Source organism: Anser brachyrhynchus (genome assembly GCF_964034855.1).
Source record: "Anser brachyrhynchus genome assembly, chromosome: 14".
In the NCBI taxonomy this organism is placed as follows: domain Eukaryota; kingdom Metazoa; phylum Chordata; class Aves; order Anseriformes; family Anatidae; genus Anser; species Anser brachyrhynchus.
The window spans coordinates 12,563,387-12,580,850 of record NC_137709.1 but is presented as its reverse complement, the minus strand read 5'-3'; the positions used below and the strand labels follow the sequence as shown (position 1 = coordinate 12,580,850).

The 17,464-nt window shown below is 51.6% G+C and overlaps 2 protein-coding genes and 1 pseudogene across 3 annotated transcripts in view; all 3 read right to left on the bottom strand.

The window, feature by feature from the left end:
- LOC308177982 (protocadherin gamma-A10-like) overlaps positions 1–17,464 on the bottom strand; it is a 63,849-nt pseudogene that overhangs the window by 8,635 nt on the left and 37,750 nt on the right. The gene's annotated exons all lie outside the window — the stretch shown is intronic.
- Positions 765–8,635, bottom strand: LOC308178002 (protocadherin gamma-A10-like). Its single transcript, XM_080555963.1, is given in 3 exon segments — positions 765–2,319; positions 5,460–6,632; positions 6,636–8,635. Coding segments are annotated over 3 exon segments (2,454 nt in total). The 5' UTR covers positions 7,890–8,635; the 3' UTR covers positions 765–2,292.
- On the bottom strand, positions 14,616–17,394 carry LOC308177811 (protocadherin gamma-A10-like; the record flags this gene model as incomplete). Its single annotated transcript, XM_080555606.1, has 1 exon — positions 14,616–17,394. The coding sequence occupies exon 1, from the start codon at positions 17,160–17,162 to the stop codon at positions 14,616–14,618; it is 2,547 nt and encodes an 848-aa protein (XP_080411732.1). The 5' UTR covers positions 17,163–17,394.

Sequence of the window (17,464 nt, the reverse complement as noted above, 5' to 3'; positions counted from 1 at the left end):
TGCCTTCACCTTCATAAATGGTGGTGACTCTAGATGCACCCTTTCACCTCAGAGACCTCCATTACATAGGCACTTTTTGCCAAATACTTCATTCTCAGGGAAATATCATTGCCTCTAAGGACAGGGACACCGTGATCAGAACAGAAATGGTGCATGCCTTGGCACAAAATTTGAAACCAAAGCATTCCCCATGTAAAGTCACATTGACCCAGCTATTTTCCAGTCTCTATGCCTACCTCTCAGCCTCTGTACTCTGCACTCACAGACTTTATCTGCACCACAGACAACATCCTACTTCTCTCTATTTGTCACATAAGAAAGAACAGGGCATATCATTCACTGACATTTTATTGAAAGAGAAATATTTCAAAGTATTTCTCTCCACAGGACGAAAAACATTCGAGGTCTGGAAGGAAATTGCTTCCCCAGTCCCACAATTCTAAATGATCTTCCAGTCTTTTTAGGGTTCTCTGGCACACTGACATCCAGTTGAGACAGCAGCAGCAAACGAGGCAAAAATGTGAAAACTACACAAGGGAAGGACTTCACTGTCACTCTGCAGATGTCCTTTTTTTAATCTGCCCCAACATTATGTAAAGTGAAATTCAAGGGATGCACCTGGAACACTCAGGAAGAATATAAAGATATTGTGAGGCTGTGCAGGGAGAAAATTAGAAGGGCCAAAGCCCAGCTGGAGCTCATTCTGCCTAATGCTCTTAAGGACAATGAAAACATTTTTATAAATACACAAACAAGAAAATGTGTTGTAAGAAGAATCTCCATCCTTTATTAGATGTGAGGGGAAACATAGTGACAAGAGATCATCTCCTTAATGCCTTTTTGGCCTCAGTCTTTAGAAGCAAGTCCATTTTTCTCTGGGTACCCCATCCCCTGTCAAACTGATAGTTACAGATGGGGAGCAGAATGAAGCCCTCATAATCCACAAGGACATGGTCAGCAATCTGCTAAAGCACTTAGACATATGCAAGTCAGTGGGGCCAGATGGGATCCACATGAGGGTACAGAGGGAGCTGGCAGAAGTGCCCACCAAGCCATTTTCCATCAGCAGTCTTGGCTAATTGTTGTGGTCCACTCCAACGGGTGGCTAGCAGTTGAAAGCTGGTCACTAGTGGTGACCCCCAAGTCTCAGTATCAGGGCCAGTTCTCTTCAGTATCTTTATCAAGATCTGGATGAGGGGATTGAGTGCATCCTCACTACGTTTTCAGATGACACCAAGTTCGGCATGAGTTTTGATCTCCTTGAGGGTAGGAAGGCTCTGCAGAGGGATCTGGATAGGCTGGGCTGATGTGCGGAGGCCAGCAGTATGTGGTTCAACAAGGCTAACTGACAGGTCCTGTACTTGGGTTCAAACAACCCCATGCAGTGCTACAGGCTGGGGGAAGAGTGGCTGGAAAGCTGCCTGGCTGAAAGAAACCTCTGAGGACTGGATGATAGATGACTGAATATGAACCAGCAGTATGCTCACATGTCCTAGAAGGTCAACAGTATCCTGACTTGTATCAGAAATATTCTGGGCAGAAGGTATAGGGAAGTGATTGTCCCTCTGTACTCATCTCTGGTGAGGCCACACCTTAAATACTGTCTTCAGGTTTGAGCCCCTTGCTACAAGAAAGACATTGAGGTGCTAGAGCATGTCCAAATAACAGTAAAAGGAGCAATGGAAGGGTTTAGAGAAGTAGACTTACAAAGAGCATCTGAGGGACCTGGGGTTGTTGACCCTGGAGAAAAGGGGACTTAGGGCAGATCTTATCATGATCTACAATTACCTTAAAGGGGGTTACAGCAAAGTGGGGACAGGCCTCTTCTCCCAAGCACCAAGTGTTAAGATGAGCGGAAATAGGCTCAAGTTGCACCAGGGGAGGTTTATGTTGGATATTAGGAAAAATTTCTTCCCTCAAAGGGTTGTGAAGTATTGGAACAGGCTGCCCAGGGAAGTAGTTGAATCACCATCCTTGGAGATCTTCAAAAAGCTTAGAGACATGGGTTAATGGTGAAGTTAGCAATGCTAGGGAAAAGGTTGAGCATACCATGTGTCTGCCAGCAATACCACTTCCAGCTGCATTCTTGAGAGGTCAGTGTTCTAAGGCTCCTCTTTCCACCAAGATACCTTCACACATGAAGAATTCCCAGACTACTCCCAGCTGTTATAATTGCCTTGCCTCTTCATGAAAGCCAAAAGGACATTATCTAAGGATGAATCGCCCAGTGCATTTCTTCACAACATTCAAAAAGACTACACCACAGACATATCAAAAGACAATGTTTTTCCATCACATTATCAGGATGTAATATAAACCCTGTGAAGAGAATAAACAATATGCAGCTAAGTTATACACATGAACATTTTTGAGCATTCATAATAGTAAGGCATATAAGGTAGATAGTAAGGAATGAATTCCCCGGAAGGCTCTCCCAAAGATCCCAATACAAGCTCATACCATATGAAACTGTAAATTTAAAGGTCTTAATATGGGACCCTTAGTCATGCTAAGTCTTGCGAGCACTGAAGACAGATTCAGTTTGAGCTTCTGTTTCATTTCCCTTATTCACAAAAATTTGTCTTCAGATGGTTGATAATAGCTTCTCAAGGGAGGTAACGATTTGCTGCTAAACCACTTAAACATATGCAATTCTTCCATATTTGCTGGAAGAATTTCCAAACTACTCCCAACTGTTATGATTGCCTTCTCTCTTCATAACAGGCAGAGGGACATCATCAAAGAACCAACTGCCTAGCCCCTTTCTTCACATGCAACATGGATAGCAACAAAGATGATTTTTTTCTCACCACATTATCGTGATGTAATACAAACATTATGAAGAGAATAAATGATATGTAGCAGGGTTATACACATGGATATTTTTCAGTATTCACAATAGGAGGGCATGTAAAGTAGATAGTAGGGAATGAATTCTAGTGAAGGCAACCCCCCAAAAAAAACAAAACAAGCTCAATAACATACCACAGGCAAAACCTATTGAGCAAACAGACTTGAAAGTGCATAAACAACAGATGTGTGGAATGAAATTACTAAAAGAAGCAGAGAAAACATCTGTCCTTCTACAGCCCCTCAGAAAACATTCCCCCAACCTGACACATCAAACCTTCCACAATTTCATTACTTTTCTTTCACCCTCAGAATCTGCAAGAACATCTCACCAAAGGAAGTGTTGAACAGCCCTTTTCCCAATACCACACACCGCACACAGCCACACCATCCAAGTATACCATGAAGGGAGCTACATTTCTCTGCAAGTTTCTAAGGCCTACTAAAGAGATAAGGGGAAAGACAGAGAGGATTCGTTCTCCAGACACTGGGTCATCATAAATATATGTGTAAAGGAATGTCCCTCTCCTTTTAGAGCATAGGCTGCTCCACGCAGACATGCCTCTTCTACTAACATTATGTTTACATCCACTACGCAGAGAAATAAAAAATGGAAGAGAACGGACAAGTACTCAGAAGTCCCCATCCTTCTACACCAGCTCTGACTGTTGAAATATTCAGATCGTGGTTTATATGAGCAAGGCCCATGAACACATAACACATTCATCAACAAGGCTATGCTGCTACTGAACACTCAACCTACACACATAGACAAAAGACCAGGAAGCAAGCAGCACAAGGAAGCATTCAAAGAGAAAGTCTGGTAAAGGAAATCACCGTGAATGTGGCACAGTCTTCTCTCTGCACAGGAAAATGCCTCCCTAGATCATCAAGAAATGACGCAGATGTCATGCTGCAAGCAAAGCCCTACAGTTTTCGTCTGGACTTCATTTCTATAAATGTCCATCTGCTCTCTTCCGTTGTTCCATGATATAGCCTGCATATCTCCAATGAATATAAGTCTTGTGAGCACTGAAGATAGATTCAGTTTGAGCTTCTGTTTCATTTCCCTTATACACAAATATTTGTCTCCTGATGGATGATAGGCCATTCTCAAGGGAGATAATAATTTGATGCAATAGTAACTTTGTATTTACAGATGTAAAAGGCCTATCCAGAAATGTGAAATATGAAGCACAAGCTTCATGAAAACAAAGGCCCGAAAATGGAATTGCAACTAGGGAGAAACACTATAGCACAATGCAGATATAGGTGGATTAAGGAGGATTTTCACAGGTATTAGAAGCCATTATACACAGACATCATAGCTCTACATACACACTTTCTCTGCAGAACATTTTAGCATCAGAAGATTAGCATTGCCTTTCAGGACAGCAAAACCAGGATCAAATGGTGCAAAAATGCTGCAGGCATTGTCAAAATTATGAAATCAAACTTAATATATGCTACAGAAATTGCCATTCACAATAAAATCATACCATTGCCCAAACAATATCACTGCTGACATACCTTCTTTTCAAATTCAGAACTGACCTCTCAGCCTCATTTCTCTACATTCACAGCAATCAGTTGCACCACTCTCAATAAAAAACTTCTAACTATATGTTGACCAGGAATAAGGGCTTATCATTCAGGGACATTTTAGGGAAACATAAAGATATCAAAGCATCTGACCGCACAGCAGTAAACTTTCAAGATGTGTATGCAAACAACTTCCCCCGTCCAACAGTTAATAACAGATCTTCCAGTCTTTTCAGGGTTCTCTTCCACATTGAGGCCTACTTTTTACATTGACAACAAACAAGGCACAATTGCCAAAACTGCAGGAGAAGAAATGGACTTCACTCTCACTCTTCAGAACCCATTCCTCAATCACACCAAATATTATGCAACACAAATTAAAGTGAAGAAGCCAAGACACAGCTGTTGCAATACCATGTGACTGCTAGCAAAGCCTCTCCCATTCTTGAGAGGTCAAGGATCAACACTCCTATTTCCTCCAACAAAATTTGCCTTCCACAAATAGCACTTTTCAAATAAAACATTTCTGATCGTCTTTCATCTTTACATACAAACAGACATTTCTTTAATCTGAACATCTTCATACAGCAACAGAAAATTTGCTTTGAGTACAGAGGAGAAGAAGGCAAAAGAAACATGCGACCATTTAGATTTTATTTGAAGACAACCTCACAGTACTTATCAAGCACACGGGATATTGGGATGATGTATCCTAATCACCTGATAAACTCAAGTGAAGATATACTCAGAATAGCGAAAAATGAAAGGAAAACCTGCATGACACATGTCAGGGGATGAAATGAGCCAACACATGGCATGGCAGAAAAAAGATAGAAGCCCATTTAGAGCAGGGTTGAAGCAAAAATCCCCCTCTTGTCTCCTGTCTTCCACACCAAGTGTAACACTGGGGGACAGACAGACACCCACAACAAGCTGAGCACGGAAGCTGTCTCTTGATCAGCAGCAAACCTCCCCGGCCGGGAAGGAGAGCGGGGAGGGAAAGGTGAGGAGAAGGAAGGGAGGCAAGCGCCGAGACGGAGGGCGTCGCGGTGTCCGGAGCCACTCACCGGGAGGGCGTCGGGCTGTGCGCCGCGGGCGCCGGCAGCGTCTTCCCCGAGCAGCGGCGCGGCCTTGTCGGGCGGTGGCCGGGCCGGGAGGGTGTTGCAGCAGCTGTCGGCCGCCCAGCGCCGCTGGCTCTTGCGCGAGTCGGCGGTGAGCGACACCTCGTGCGAGTAGGAGTGCAGGAAGGCGCGGACGCCGTCGATGCCCACGAAGTGCGAGGCCGGGACGCCGCGCAAGGCGCCGCTGGCCGGCGGCAGCAGCTGCGAGCGGCGCCAGCGCCGCAGGCGCAGCGCCAGCAGCAGCAGCAGGAAGGCGAGGAAGAGGCAGGACACGGCCGCCACGGCCAGCACCAGCCAGCGCGTCAGGCTGCCGGCGGGCTCGGCCGGCGCCGCCGCGCTGCCCAGCTCCGAGAGCAGCTCGGCCACGCTCTCGGCCAGCACCACCGTCAGCGTGGCCGTGGCCGACAGCGCCGGCCGGCCCTGGTCCTTCACCACCACCACCAGGCTGTGCCTGGGCGCGTCGCGGGCCAGCGGCGAGCGCGCCGTGCGCACCTCGCCGCTGTGCAGCCCCACGCGGAAGAGCCCCGGCTCCGTCGCCTTGGCCAGCTCGTAGGACAGCCACGCGTTCTGCCCCGCGTCCGCGTCCACCGCCACCACCTTGGCCACCAGCGCGCCGGGCTCCGCCGAGCGCGGCGCCAGCTCCACGCCCGTCCAGCCCGCGCCCGGAGCCGCCGCCGGCGGGTACAGCACCTGCGGCGCGTTGTCGTTCTCGTCCACGATCAGCAGCCGCACCGACACGTTGCTGCTCAGCGCCGGCGCGCCGCCGTCCTCCGCCCGCACCCACAGCCCCACCTCGCGCACCTCCTCGTAGTCGAACGAGCGCAGCGCGTACAGCGCGCCCGTCTCCGCCTGCACCGACACGTAGGACGAGAGCGGCGCGCCCCGCACACGCCCCTCCGCCAGCCGGTACCGCACGCGCGCGTTCTGCTCCCAGTCCGCGTCCCACGCGCGCACCGTCAGCACCAGCGCGCCCTCGGCGTTGTTCTCGGACAGACGGGCGCTGTAGCGCGCCTCCGCGAATACCGGCGCGTTGTCGTTCACGTCCAGCACGCGCAGCGCCAGCACCGCGCTGCTCCGCAGCGACGGCGACCCGCCGTCCGCCGCCCGCACCGTCACGTTCTACTCCGACACCTCCTCCCGGTCCAGCTCCCGCGCCGTCACCACGCTGTAGTAATTGTCCAGCGCCCGCTCCAGGCGGAAAGGGACGCTCTCCACGATGCTGCACCGCACCTCGCCGTTGGCGCCCGAGTCCCGGTCCTGCACGTGCAGCAGGGCCACCACCGTCCCCGACGGCACGTCCTCCGAGATCTCCCTCAGCGCCGATCGCACCGAAATCTCGGGCGCGTTGTCGTTCACGTCGGTCACCGAGATCGCGACTACAGCCGTGTCGGATAGGCCGCCGCCGTCATGTGCCTGAACCTCCATTTCGTAGGAGTCGCCTTCCTCGAAGTCCAGGCTCCTCACCAGCCTGATCGATCCCGTCTCGGGATCCACATAGAATTTGTCTGTTTGTACGGCCGTCACTTTTATCACCGAATATTTAACCTCGCCGTTAAGTCCCTCGTCGGCGTCGGTGGCCGTGAGGGTGAGGAGTGTGGAGCCAACGGGCACGTCCTCGGGCACGCGCACCGCGTACACCGCCTGGCTGAACACGGGCGCGTTGTCGTTGGCATCCAGCACAGACACGCGGATGAGCGCCGTGCCCGTCCGAGACGGCTCGCCGCCGTCGCTCGCCCTCAGCACCAGCTCGTGAAACGCCGCCTCCTCCCGGTCCAGCGCCTTGGCCAGCACCAGCTCGGGACGCTTTGTGCCGTCGGCTCCCGCCTGCACGGACAGCGAGAAGTGCTCGTCGCCGCTCAGCTCGTAGCTCTGCAAGGAATTCACTCCCACGTCCGGGTCGTGAGCCGCGGCAAGGGGAAAGCGCGACCCGGGAGGTGTCATCTCGCTCATTCTCAGTTCCTTTTCTGCCTCTCGGAAGCTGGGAGCGTTGTCGTTAATGTCCGTGATTTCCACTTCGATCCCGTAGACCTTCATCTCGCCCTCCACGATCACCTCACAGCGCAGCACGCATCGCTCCATCAGCCGGCACAGCTGCTCTCGGTCTAGCCTCTCCGCCGTCACCAGGTGGCCGCTGTTCGCATGCAGAGCGAAATACCGCGTCTTATCTGCCGACACCACTCGGGCGCCGCGGTCGCGGAGCGCCGCCAGCTGCAGCGCCAGGTCCTTGGCCACGTCGCCCACGAAAGAGCCCTTGGGCAGCTCCTCGGGCACCGAGTAGCGCAGCTGCCCCCACGCCGCCTCCCACGCCGCCACCAACACGCAGCACAGCAGCGCTCGCTGCCTCCGGCCCCAGAGCCCTTCTCTCGCCGCGCACATCTCCGCCACGGCCCCGCCGCCACCGGACGCCCGCCGATAGCTCCCCGCCGCCGCCCCGACTCTTCGCCTGCGGCTCTGACCCAGGCTCTCGCTTTGGCTCCCGCTTCAGTTCTCGGCCCCGGCTCCGGCTCCGCCGTCGCCCGCTCTCGCCGGCCCCTCCACCTCACTGTACCTCGGCTCCGCACCGCGGGACCGCTCGCAGCCCGCCCGGCCGCCGAAACAGCGAGCGAGCGAGCCGGGCCGCAGCGGGCGGGGCTGGCTGCAGCGCTCCGCTCCTTCCTCTCCTCCGTGGTGAACAGCGGCGCCCGCAGCCGCCGCCCGGCACTGCACGCGCGGCTCACACCGAGCGCCGCCGCCCTGCACCTTCCGCGGAAACCTTCGGCCGCCGTTGAAACGGCGCCACGGAACATTCCCCTGCGACAAGGCCCAGAGTCGGTGCGTTTGTTTCTGCAACGCCTCTCCGAGGAGAACATCGAATGCATTCTGGTCTTCATGGCGGTTACAATCAGAATGAAGGTAGAGGCCTCTTCTTGATATCTTAGTTCTACTGCATGGCAGGTAAAATTATTCGTGTTAATTCGGCCTCAAAGTAATTATCACCCTTACACCATGTTTGCAGAAGGACAATCACTTCAAGGAATTGCAGAGATCGTTCTTGCACTCATTCTTGAATGGACATTTTCTTGTCTTTTCAACACTTTACATTCATTTTAATCTTACATTAATTTATAATTTGCGCTATCAGTCCAATGTCAACAACCGTTACGAAACAGTTCCCCCTGTAGGGGTGCAGCATCAAGGAACCAGCAGCTCCCCTCAGCTCTTCGACCAGGTTGCGCATGCACTCCACATCCTTACTACAGAGCATACCACTGTGGACACTTACAACTGATCAGTGTCCCCTGCTATAAATGCTGTCCTGGAGACTAGAACAGCTGAAAATTCCTGCCTAACTTCAATTCACTCAAATGGATTTCCAGGAATATAGCTACCCATTCACTGGAAGAAAATGCCATGCCATTCATGCTATGAAGGTAGCAAAAAAAAAAACTGGGACATGAGCATGCCACTGTGCATACAAGTGTAAGATGAGGGCAGAACCTGGCATCAGTTGTCAAAAACATTGCCTGATACATTCGAGAAAAAGCCAAAGGAAGACCATGAAATATCTCCAGCACTAAGCATAAATCATATTTTCCTGATTCTGTCATGCAGAATCAGTGGATCTTGTTCTACATAATAAGAATTCACATTCATGGCTAATAGTTATTACATCAGTACTTGGGATCAGTTAGAGCACTAGATTAGTGCTTCCATGGAACACCTGCTCCCACAGCACGCTTCTAGGCTTCTTTGCCTTCACCTTCATAAATGGTGGTGACTCCAGTCTGCACTCCTTCACTTCAGAGACCTCCACTGCATAGGCACTTTTTGTCAAATACTTTTTTCTCAGGGAACCATCATTGCCTCTAAGGACAGGGACACCATGATCAGAACAGAAATAGCATAGCCCTTGGTATCAGGTATGAAACAAAAGCATTCCCCAGCCAGAGACACACTGACCCAACTATTTTCCAGGCTCTAAGCCTGCCTCTCAGCATCTGTACTCTACAGTCACAGTCTTTATCTGCGCCACAGACAACATCCTACTTCTCATTGTCTGTCAGACAAGAAAGACAGGGGCATATAGCTCTCTGACATGTTATTGAAAGAGAAACATATCAAAGTAGTTCTCTCCAGAGGAGGAAACATTCATGGTCTGGATGGAAACTGCTCCCACAGTCCCACCATTCTAACAGATCTTCCAATCTTTTTAGGGGTCTCTGCCACACTCAGGCCCAGTTCAGACAGCAGCAGCAAACAAGGCAAAAATGTGAAAATTATACAAGTGAAGGACTTCACTGTCACTCTACAGATCTTTTTTTTGATCTGCCCCAACATTATGTAGAATCACATATAAGGGATACACCTGCAACACTCAGGAGATGTCTGAGGCTGTGCAGGCTGAAAATTAGAAAGGCCAAAGCCCAACTGGAGCTCAAGATGTCTACTGCTCTTAAAGACTATAAACGTATTTTTATAAATATATAAATAAGAAAAGGAGGAATAAAGAGAATCACCATCCTTTATAGGATATGAAGGGAAACATATTAACAAGAGATGAGCTCCTTAATGTCTTTTTGGCCTCAGTCTTTTGCAGCAAGACAAATATTTCTCTGGGTATCCCATTCCCTGACTACCTGGTAGATAGGGACAGGGAGCAGAATGAAGCCCTCATAATCCACGAGGAAGTGGTCAGCAACTTGCTAAACTACTTAGACATACGCAAGTCTATGCATCCAGGAGGGATCCACCTGGGGGTACTTGAGGGATCTGGCGACAATACTCACCACGCAAATTTCGATCATTTACCAGCAGTCCTGGATATCTGGGGAGGTCCCAGTCGACTGGTGGTAGCAAATATGATGTCCATCTACAAAAAGGGCCAGAAAGGCAATCTGGGAAACTACAAGCCTGTCAGTGCTGGGAAGCTCGTGGAGCAGAATATCCTTAACGCCATCACATAGTTTATACAGGGCAACCAGGTGATCAGGCTCAGTCAACGGGGCTTAATGAAAGACAGGTCCTCCTTCATGAATCCGATCTCCTTCTGTACAAGCTGACATGCTAAGTGGATGAGGGAAAGGCTTTGGATCTGGTCTACCTTGACTTCAGTAAGGCTTTTGAACACTCTTTCCCACAGCATTCTCCTGGAGAAAATGGCTGCTCATGGCTTGGACAGGTGTGGGCTTAATTGGCTTAAAAACTGGTGTGTTAGTCAAGCCCAAAGAATCTTGGTGAGTGGGTTAAATCTAGCTGGAGGCCAGTCAGAAGTGCTGTCCCCCAGGGCTCAGTACTGGGGCCAGTTCCCTTCAGTCTCTTTTAACAGTGATCTAGATGAGGGGATTGAGTGCACCCTCAGTATGTTTTCAGACGACACCAAGTTAAGCACAAGTGTTGATCTGCTCAAGGGTAGGAAGGCACTGCAGATGGATCTGGATAGACTGGACTGATAGGCCGAGGCCAGCAGTATGTGGTTCAAAAAGGCTAAGTGACGAGTCCTTTGTTTGGGTCAGAGCAATCCCATGCAGTGCTACAGGCTGGGGGAAGACTGGCTTAAAAGCTGGCTGGCCAAAAGGTACTATGAACATGGCTGTTATCATAGGACAAGTCTGTTATCAAAGCCACTTCCAGCTCCATTCTTGAGAGGTCAGTGTTCAAAGAGAGACTCACCAAGAGACCTTCACACACAAAGAATTCTCAAACTGCTCCCAGCTGTAATGTTTGCCTTCCCTACTCATAACAGGCAGAAGGACTTCACCAAAAGACCAATTGCCCAGCCCACAGATTCGCAATGTGCACAAAGTCTATGCCATGGACTGCTGTAAAGACAATGTTTTCCACCACATTAACATGACCTAACATTGTGAAGAGAATAAATGCTATGCAGCTAGTTTATACACGTAGATATTTTTTATATTCATATATTTTTCAGTATTCATAGTAGTAGACCACGTAAGGTAGATAGTAGGGAATTAATTCTCCAGAAAGCTCTCCCCAAAATCCCCCAAAAGCTCAATAACATTTCTCAGGCAAAACCTATTGAGCAGGCAGACTTCAAAGAGCGTAAACCACAGCTTTGTGGGGAATGGAACAATCAAAACAAGCAGAGAAAGGAGTGTCAGTCCTTCTACAGCCCCTCACACAACATTCCCCCAACATGTTACCTCAGACTTTCATAACTTCAATGCTTTTCTTTCACCGTCAGAATTTGCAAGCAGATCTCACCAAAGGAAAAGTTCAACAAACCTTTTCCCAATCTCACACACCAAGTAAAACCACACGATCAAAGTATACCATGAAGGGAGCTACATTTCTCTGCAAGTTTCTAAAGCCTACTAAAGAGATAAGGGACAGAGAGGATTCGTTCTCCAACAAAGACTGGGTCTTCGTAAATACATCAGTAAGGGAACGTCCCTCTACTTTAAGTGCATGCACTGTTTCACAGAGACATGCCTCTTCTACTAACATCATGTTTACATTCACTCCAGAGACAAAAAAAAAAAAAAAAAGGAGGAGAACACACAAACACCCTGACATCTCCAGTCTTCCACACCAGCAATAACTGATGAAATGCGCACCTACTGGCTTACATGAGCAAGGATGATAACTGATACTGATAACTCAACCTACATGCATGGAAGAAACACAAGGAAAATAAAATATCAGACCAGCAGTACAAAGCAGCATTCAAAAAGAAAGTGTGGTAGAGATAATCACCGGACATGTGGCACAGTCTTCTCTCTCCACAGGAAAAGGCCTCCCTAAACCACCAAGAAATTACTGAGGTCTTAAGCTGCAAGCAAAGCACTAGAGAGTTGATCTGGACTTCATTTTAAGAAACGTTCATCAGCTGCCATCTGTTTTTCCATGATGTGGCCAGCTCATAGTCCATGAATATGAAAATGTAAATGGAAAGGCCATACTATGGGGTCCTTTCTCATGCTAAGTCTTGTGACCAATGAAGACAGATTCAGTCTGAGCTTCTGTTTCGTTTCCCTTATACACCAGTATTTGTCTCCAGGTGGCTGATAGGACCTTCTCAAAGGAGATAAGGATTTTCTGCAATTCAGGTGTTGCATTTGCAAATATAAAAGCTCATCCGGAAAAGGAAAATATGAAGCACAACCTTCCTGGGAATAAAGACCTGAAAATGGAATTATAGCTATGAAAAAACTCTTTGGCACAAAGGTACAATAGATAGGAGTGAAATAATGAGGATTCACAAAGGAATTATAAACCATAACACACAGGCATCATCAAAAAACATGCACAGTTTTTCTGCAAAACATTTTTTTGTCAGAGAATTAAAGTTACCTTTCAGGGCAGGGAAACCAGGATAAAATGGTGCAAAAATGCTGCAGGAATTGGCACAAATAATGAAGTCAAACCTTTGACTGAACGAATCACTGCTGTGCTAATTGTTTTCCACATACAAAAAACAAACAAACAAAAACAACACAAAACTAAAAAAAAATAAAAACAAAACCAACAAAAATACCACTAACCATCTTTACTCAGCATTCACAGCATTCAGTTGCACAACTCACAATATCCAAGTTCTAGCCATATGTAGGCCACTAGCAAGAGCATCTCATCCAGTGAAATTTTAAGGAAAAACGAGGATATCAAAGACTGTCCTTACAATACTAAATAGTCACACTGCGTATGGAAACATCTCCCCCAGTCCAACAAGTCTTTCAGAGTCCTCTGGCATTTTTTCATTGAAACAAACAAGGCAAAAATGTGAAAAGGACAGAAATGGAACAAGAAAAAAGGACAAGAAGCAGAATCCAATCTCACACTTCACTCAACATTTTAAAACCTAGTCAAATATTATACAACACAAATTAAAGCGATGAAGCCTAGAAGAACACGTTACCCAGACCTTTGTTACAGCACGCACACCGAAACAACAGCACAGATGAATATAAAGACATTCCTTTGCTCAACCTGTCTTCATGTAGCAACAGAAAATTTGAAAAAAGTATAAAGGAAAAGCAGCTAAGTGAAACATGGGGTCCTTAAGTTTTTGTTTCAAGACCATTTCAGTCTACTAAAACACTGTGCAGGCCTCCTCATTCGTTATTCAAATTCACTATCATACTTTGCTATTACTGAGAATGGTGAGTGCTGAATGGGCAAATAGAAAGAAAAATCATAACCTCCGGATATTCTAACATGGAAAGGAAAATTCCAGCTATTCCCTCACCAGAGCAAGGCCCATGGACACACAGCACGTTCCTCAATACAGCTGTGCTGCTACTGATAACTCAACCTACATACCTAGACAGAAGACCAGGAAAAGATAAAATCAGACAAGCATAAGGAAGCATTCAAAGAGAAAGTGTGGCAGAGAAATTCACAGGAAAGGCGGCACGGTCTTCTCTATATGCAAGAAAATACCTCCCTAGAGAACCAAGAAATGGCTCAGATCTTAAGTCTTCCTCTGGACTATACAGTAAGGGACATCATAGTAAGACAAGCTCATCAGCTCTCATCAGTTTTCCCATGATGTGCCCTGCCTATCTCAAATGAAAATGAAACTATAAACGTAAATGACTTACTATGGGGCCTTTTCTCATGGTAAGTCTTGTGAGCAATTTGTTTCCCTTATATACAATATATGGTCTCCAGATGGCTTATAAGTCCTTCTCAAGGGAGATAAGGATTTGCTGCAATACTAACTTTGCATTTTCAAAGATAAAGACCCTCCCAAAAATGGGAAATATGAATCACAACCTTCCTGCAAACAAAGGCCTGAAAATGGAATTACATCTACGAAGAAACACTATACCCCAATTCAGATATCGGTAGACTAAAGAGGATTTTCACAGGTATTAGAAGGTATTATACTCAGAAATCATACCTCTACTTACACACTTTTTGTACAGAACATACTAGCATCAGAAGTATAGCGTTGCCTTTCAGGACAGGAAAAACAGGATCAAATGGTGCAAAAATGCTGCAGGAACTGTCGAAATTATGAAATCAAACTACATATATGCGACAGAAATTGCCATTCACAATAAAATCGTACCAATGCCCAAACAATATCACCACTGACACACCTTCTTTTCAAATTCAGAACCAAGATCTAACTGTATGTCGACCAGGAATAAGGGCTTATAATTCAGGGACATCGTAAGGGGAAGCAGAACTGGGAGGGAAAGGTGAGGAGAAGGAAGGGAGGCAACCGCCGAGAGGGAGGGCGTCGCGGTGTCCGGAGCCACTCACCGGGAGGGCGTCGGGCTGTGCGCCGCGGGCGCCGGCAGCGTCGTCCCCGAGCAGCGGCGCGGCCTTGTCGGGCGGCGGCCGGGCCGGGAGGGTGTTGCAGCAGCTGTCGGCCGCCCAGCGCCGCTGGCTCTTGCGCGAGTCGGCGGTGAGCGACACCTCGTGCGAGTAGGAGTGCAGGAAGGCGCGGACGCCGTCGATGCCCACGAAGTGCGAGGCCGGGACGCCGCGCAAGGCGCCGCTGGCCGGCGGCAGCAGCTGCGAGCGGCGCCAGCGCCGCAGGCGCAGCGCCAGCAGCAGCAGCAGGAAGGCGAGGAAGAGGCAGGACACGGCCGCCACGGCCAGCACCAGCCAGCGCGTCAGGCTGCCGGCGGGCTCGGCCGGCGCCGCCGCGCTGCCCAGCTCCGAGAGCAGCTCGGCCACGCTCTCGGCCAGCACCACCGTCAGCGTGGCCGTGGCCGACAGCGCCGGCCGGCCCTGGTCCTTCACCACCACCACCAGGCTGTGCCTGGGCGCGTCGCGGGCCAGCGGCGAGCGCGCCGTGCGCACCTCGCCGCTGTGCAGCCCCACGCGGAAGAGCCCCGGCTCCGTCGCCTTGGCCAGCTCGTAGGACAGCCACGCGTTCTGCCCCGCGTCCGCGTCCACCGCCACCACCTTGGCCACCAGCGCGCCGGGCTCCGCCGAGCGCGGCGCCAGCTCCACGCCCGTCCAGCCCGCGCCCGGAGCCGCCGCCGCCGCCGGCGGGTACAGCACCTGCGGCGCGTTGTCGTTCTCGTCCACGATCAGCAGCCGCACCGACACGTTGCTGCTCAGCGCCGGCGCGCCGCCGTCCTCCGCCCGCACCCACAGCCCCACCTCGCGCACCTCCTCGTAGTCGAACGAGCGCAGCGCGTACAGCGCGCCCGTCTCCGCCTGCACCGACACGTAGGACGACAGCGGCGCGCCCCGCACACGCCCCTCCGCCAGCCGGTACCGCACGCGCGCGTTCTGCCCCCAGTCCGCGTCCCACGCGCGCACCGTCAGCACCAGCGCGCCCTCGGCGTTGTTCTCGGCCAGACGGGCGCTGTAGCGCGCCTCCGCGAACACCGGCGCGTTGTCGTTCACGTCCAGCACGCGCAGCGCCAGCACCGCGCTGCTCCGCAGCGACGGCGACCCGCCGTCCGCCGCCCGCACCGTCACGTTGTACTCCGACACCTCCTCCCGGTCCAGCTCCCGCGCCGTCACCACGCTGTAGTAGCTGCCCACCGAGCTCCGCAGGCGGAACGGCACGTCCCCGACCAGCGAACACCGCACCTCGCCGTTGGCGCCCGAGTCCCGGTCCTGCACGTGCAGCAGGGCCACCACCGTCCCCGAAGGCGCGTCCTCTGAGATCTCGCTCAGCGCCGACCGCACAGAAATCTCGGGCGCGTTGTCGTTCACGTCGGTCACCGACATTGAGACTACAGCCGTGTCGAAAAGGCCGCCGCCGTCATGTGCCTGAACCTCCAGCTCGTAGGAGACGCCTTCCTCGAAGTCCAGGCTCCTCACCAGCCTGATCGATCCCGTCTCGGAATCCAGGTGGAAGATCGTCGACACTTTCGTTGAAATCCCTTTAAAGGAGTATTTCACGTAGCCGTTGAGCCCGTCGTCGGCGTCGGTGGCCGTGAGGGTGAGGAGCGTGGAGCCAACGGGCACGTCCTCGGGCACGCGCACCGCGTACACCGCCTGGCTGAACACGGGCGCGTTGTCGTTGGCGTCCAGCACAGACACGCGGATGCGCGCCGTGCCCGTCCGAGACGGCTCGCCGCCGTCGCTCGCCCTCAGCACCAGCTCGTGAAACGCCGCCTCCTCCCGGTCCAGCGCCTTGGCCAGCACCAGCTCGGGACGCTTCTCGCCGTCGGCTCCCGCCTGCACGGACAGCGAGAAGTGCTCGTCGCCGCTCAGCTCGTAGCTCTGCAGGGAATTCACTCCCACGTCCGGGTCGTGAGCTTTAGACAAGGGAAACCGCATCCCCGGCCCTGTCGTCTCGCTCATTCTCAGTTCATTTTCTCCTTCCCCAAAGCTTGGCGCGTTGTCGTTAATGTCCGTGATTTCCACTTCGATCTCGTAAACTTTCATCTCGCCCTCCACGATCACCTCGCAGCGCAGCACGCAGCGCTGCATGCCCTCGCACAGCTGCTCTCTATCTAGCCTCTCCGCCGTCACCAGGTGGCCGCTGTTCGCATGCAGAGCGAAATACCGCGTCCTATCTGCCGACACCACTCGGGCGCCGCGGTCGCGGAGCGCCGCCAGCTGCAGCGCCAGGTCCTTGGCCACGTCGCCCACGAAAGAGCCCTTGGGCAGCTCCTCGGGCACCGAGTAGCGCAGCTGCCCCCACGCCGCCTCCCACGCCGCCACCAACACGCAGCACAGCAGCGCTCGCTGCCTCCGGCCCCAGCGCCCTTCTCTCGCCGCGCACATCTCCGCCACGGCCCCGCCGCCACCGGACGCCCGCCGATAGCTCCCCGCCGCCGCCCCGACTCTTCGCCTGCGGCTCCGACCCAGGCTCTCGCTTTGGCTCCCGCTTCAGTTCCCGGCCCCGGCTCCGACTCCGCCGCTGCCCGCTCTCGCCGGCCCCTCCACCTCACTGTAGCTCGGCTCCGCACCGCGGGGCCGCTCGCAGTCCGCCCGGCCGCCGAAACAGCGAGCGAGCCGGGCCGCAGCGGGCGGGGCTGGCTGCAGCGCTCCGCTCCTTCCTCTCCTCCGTGGTGAACAGCGGCGCC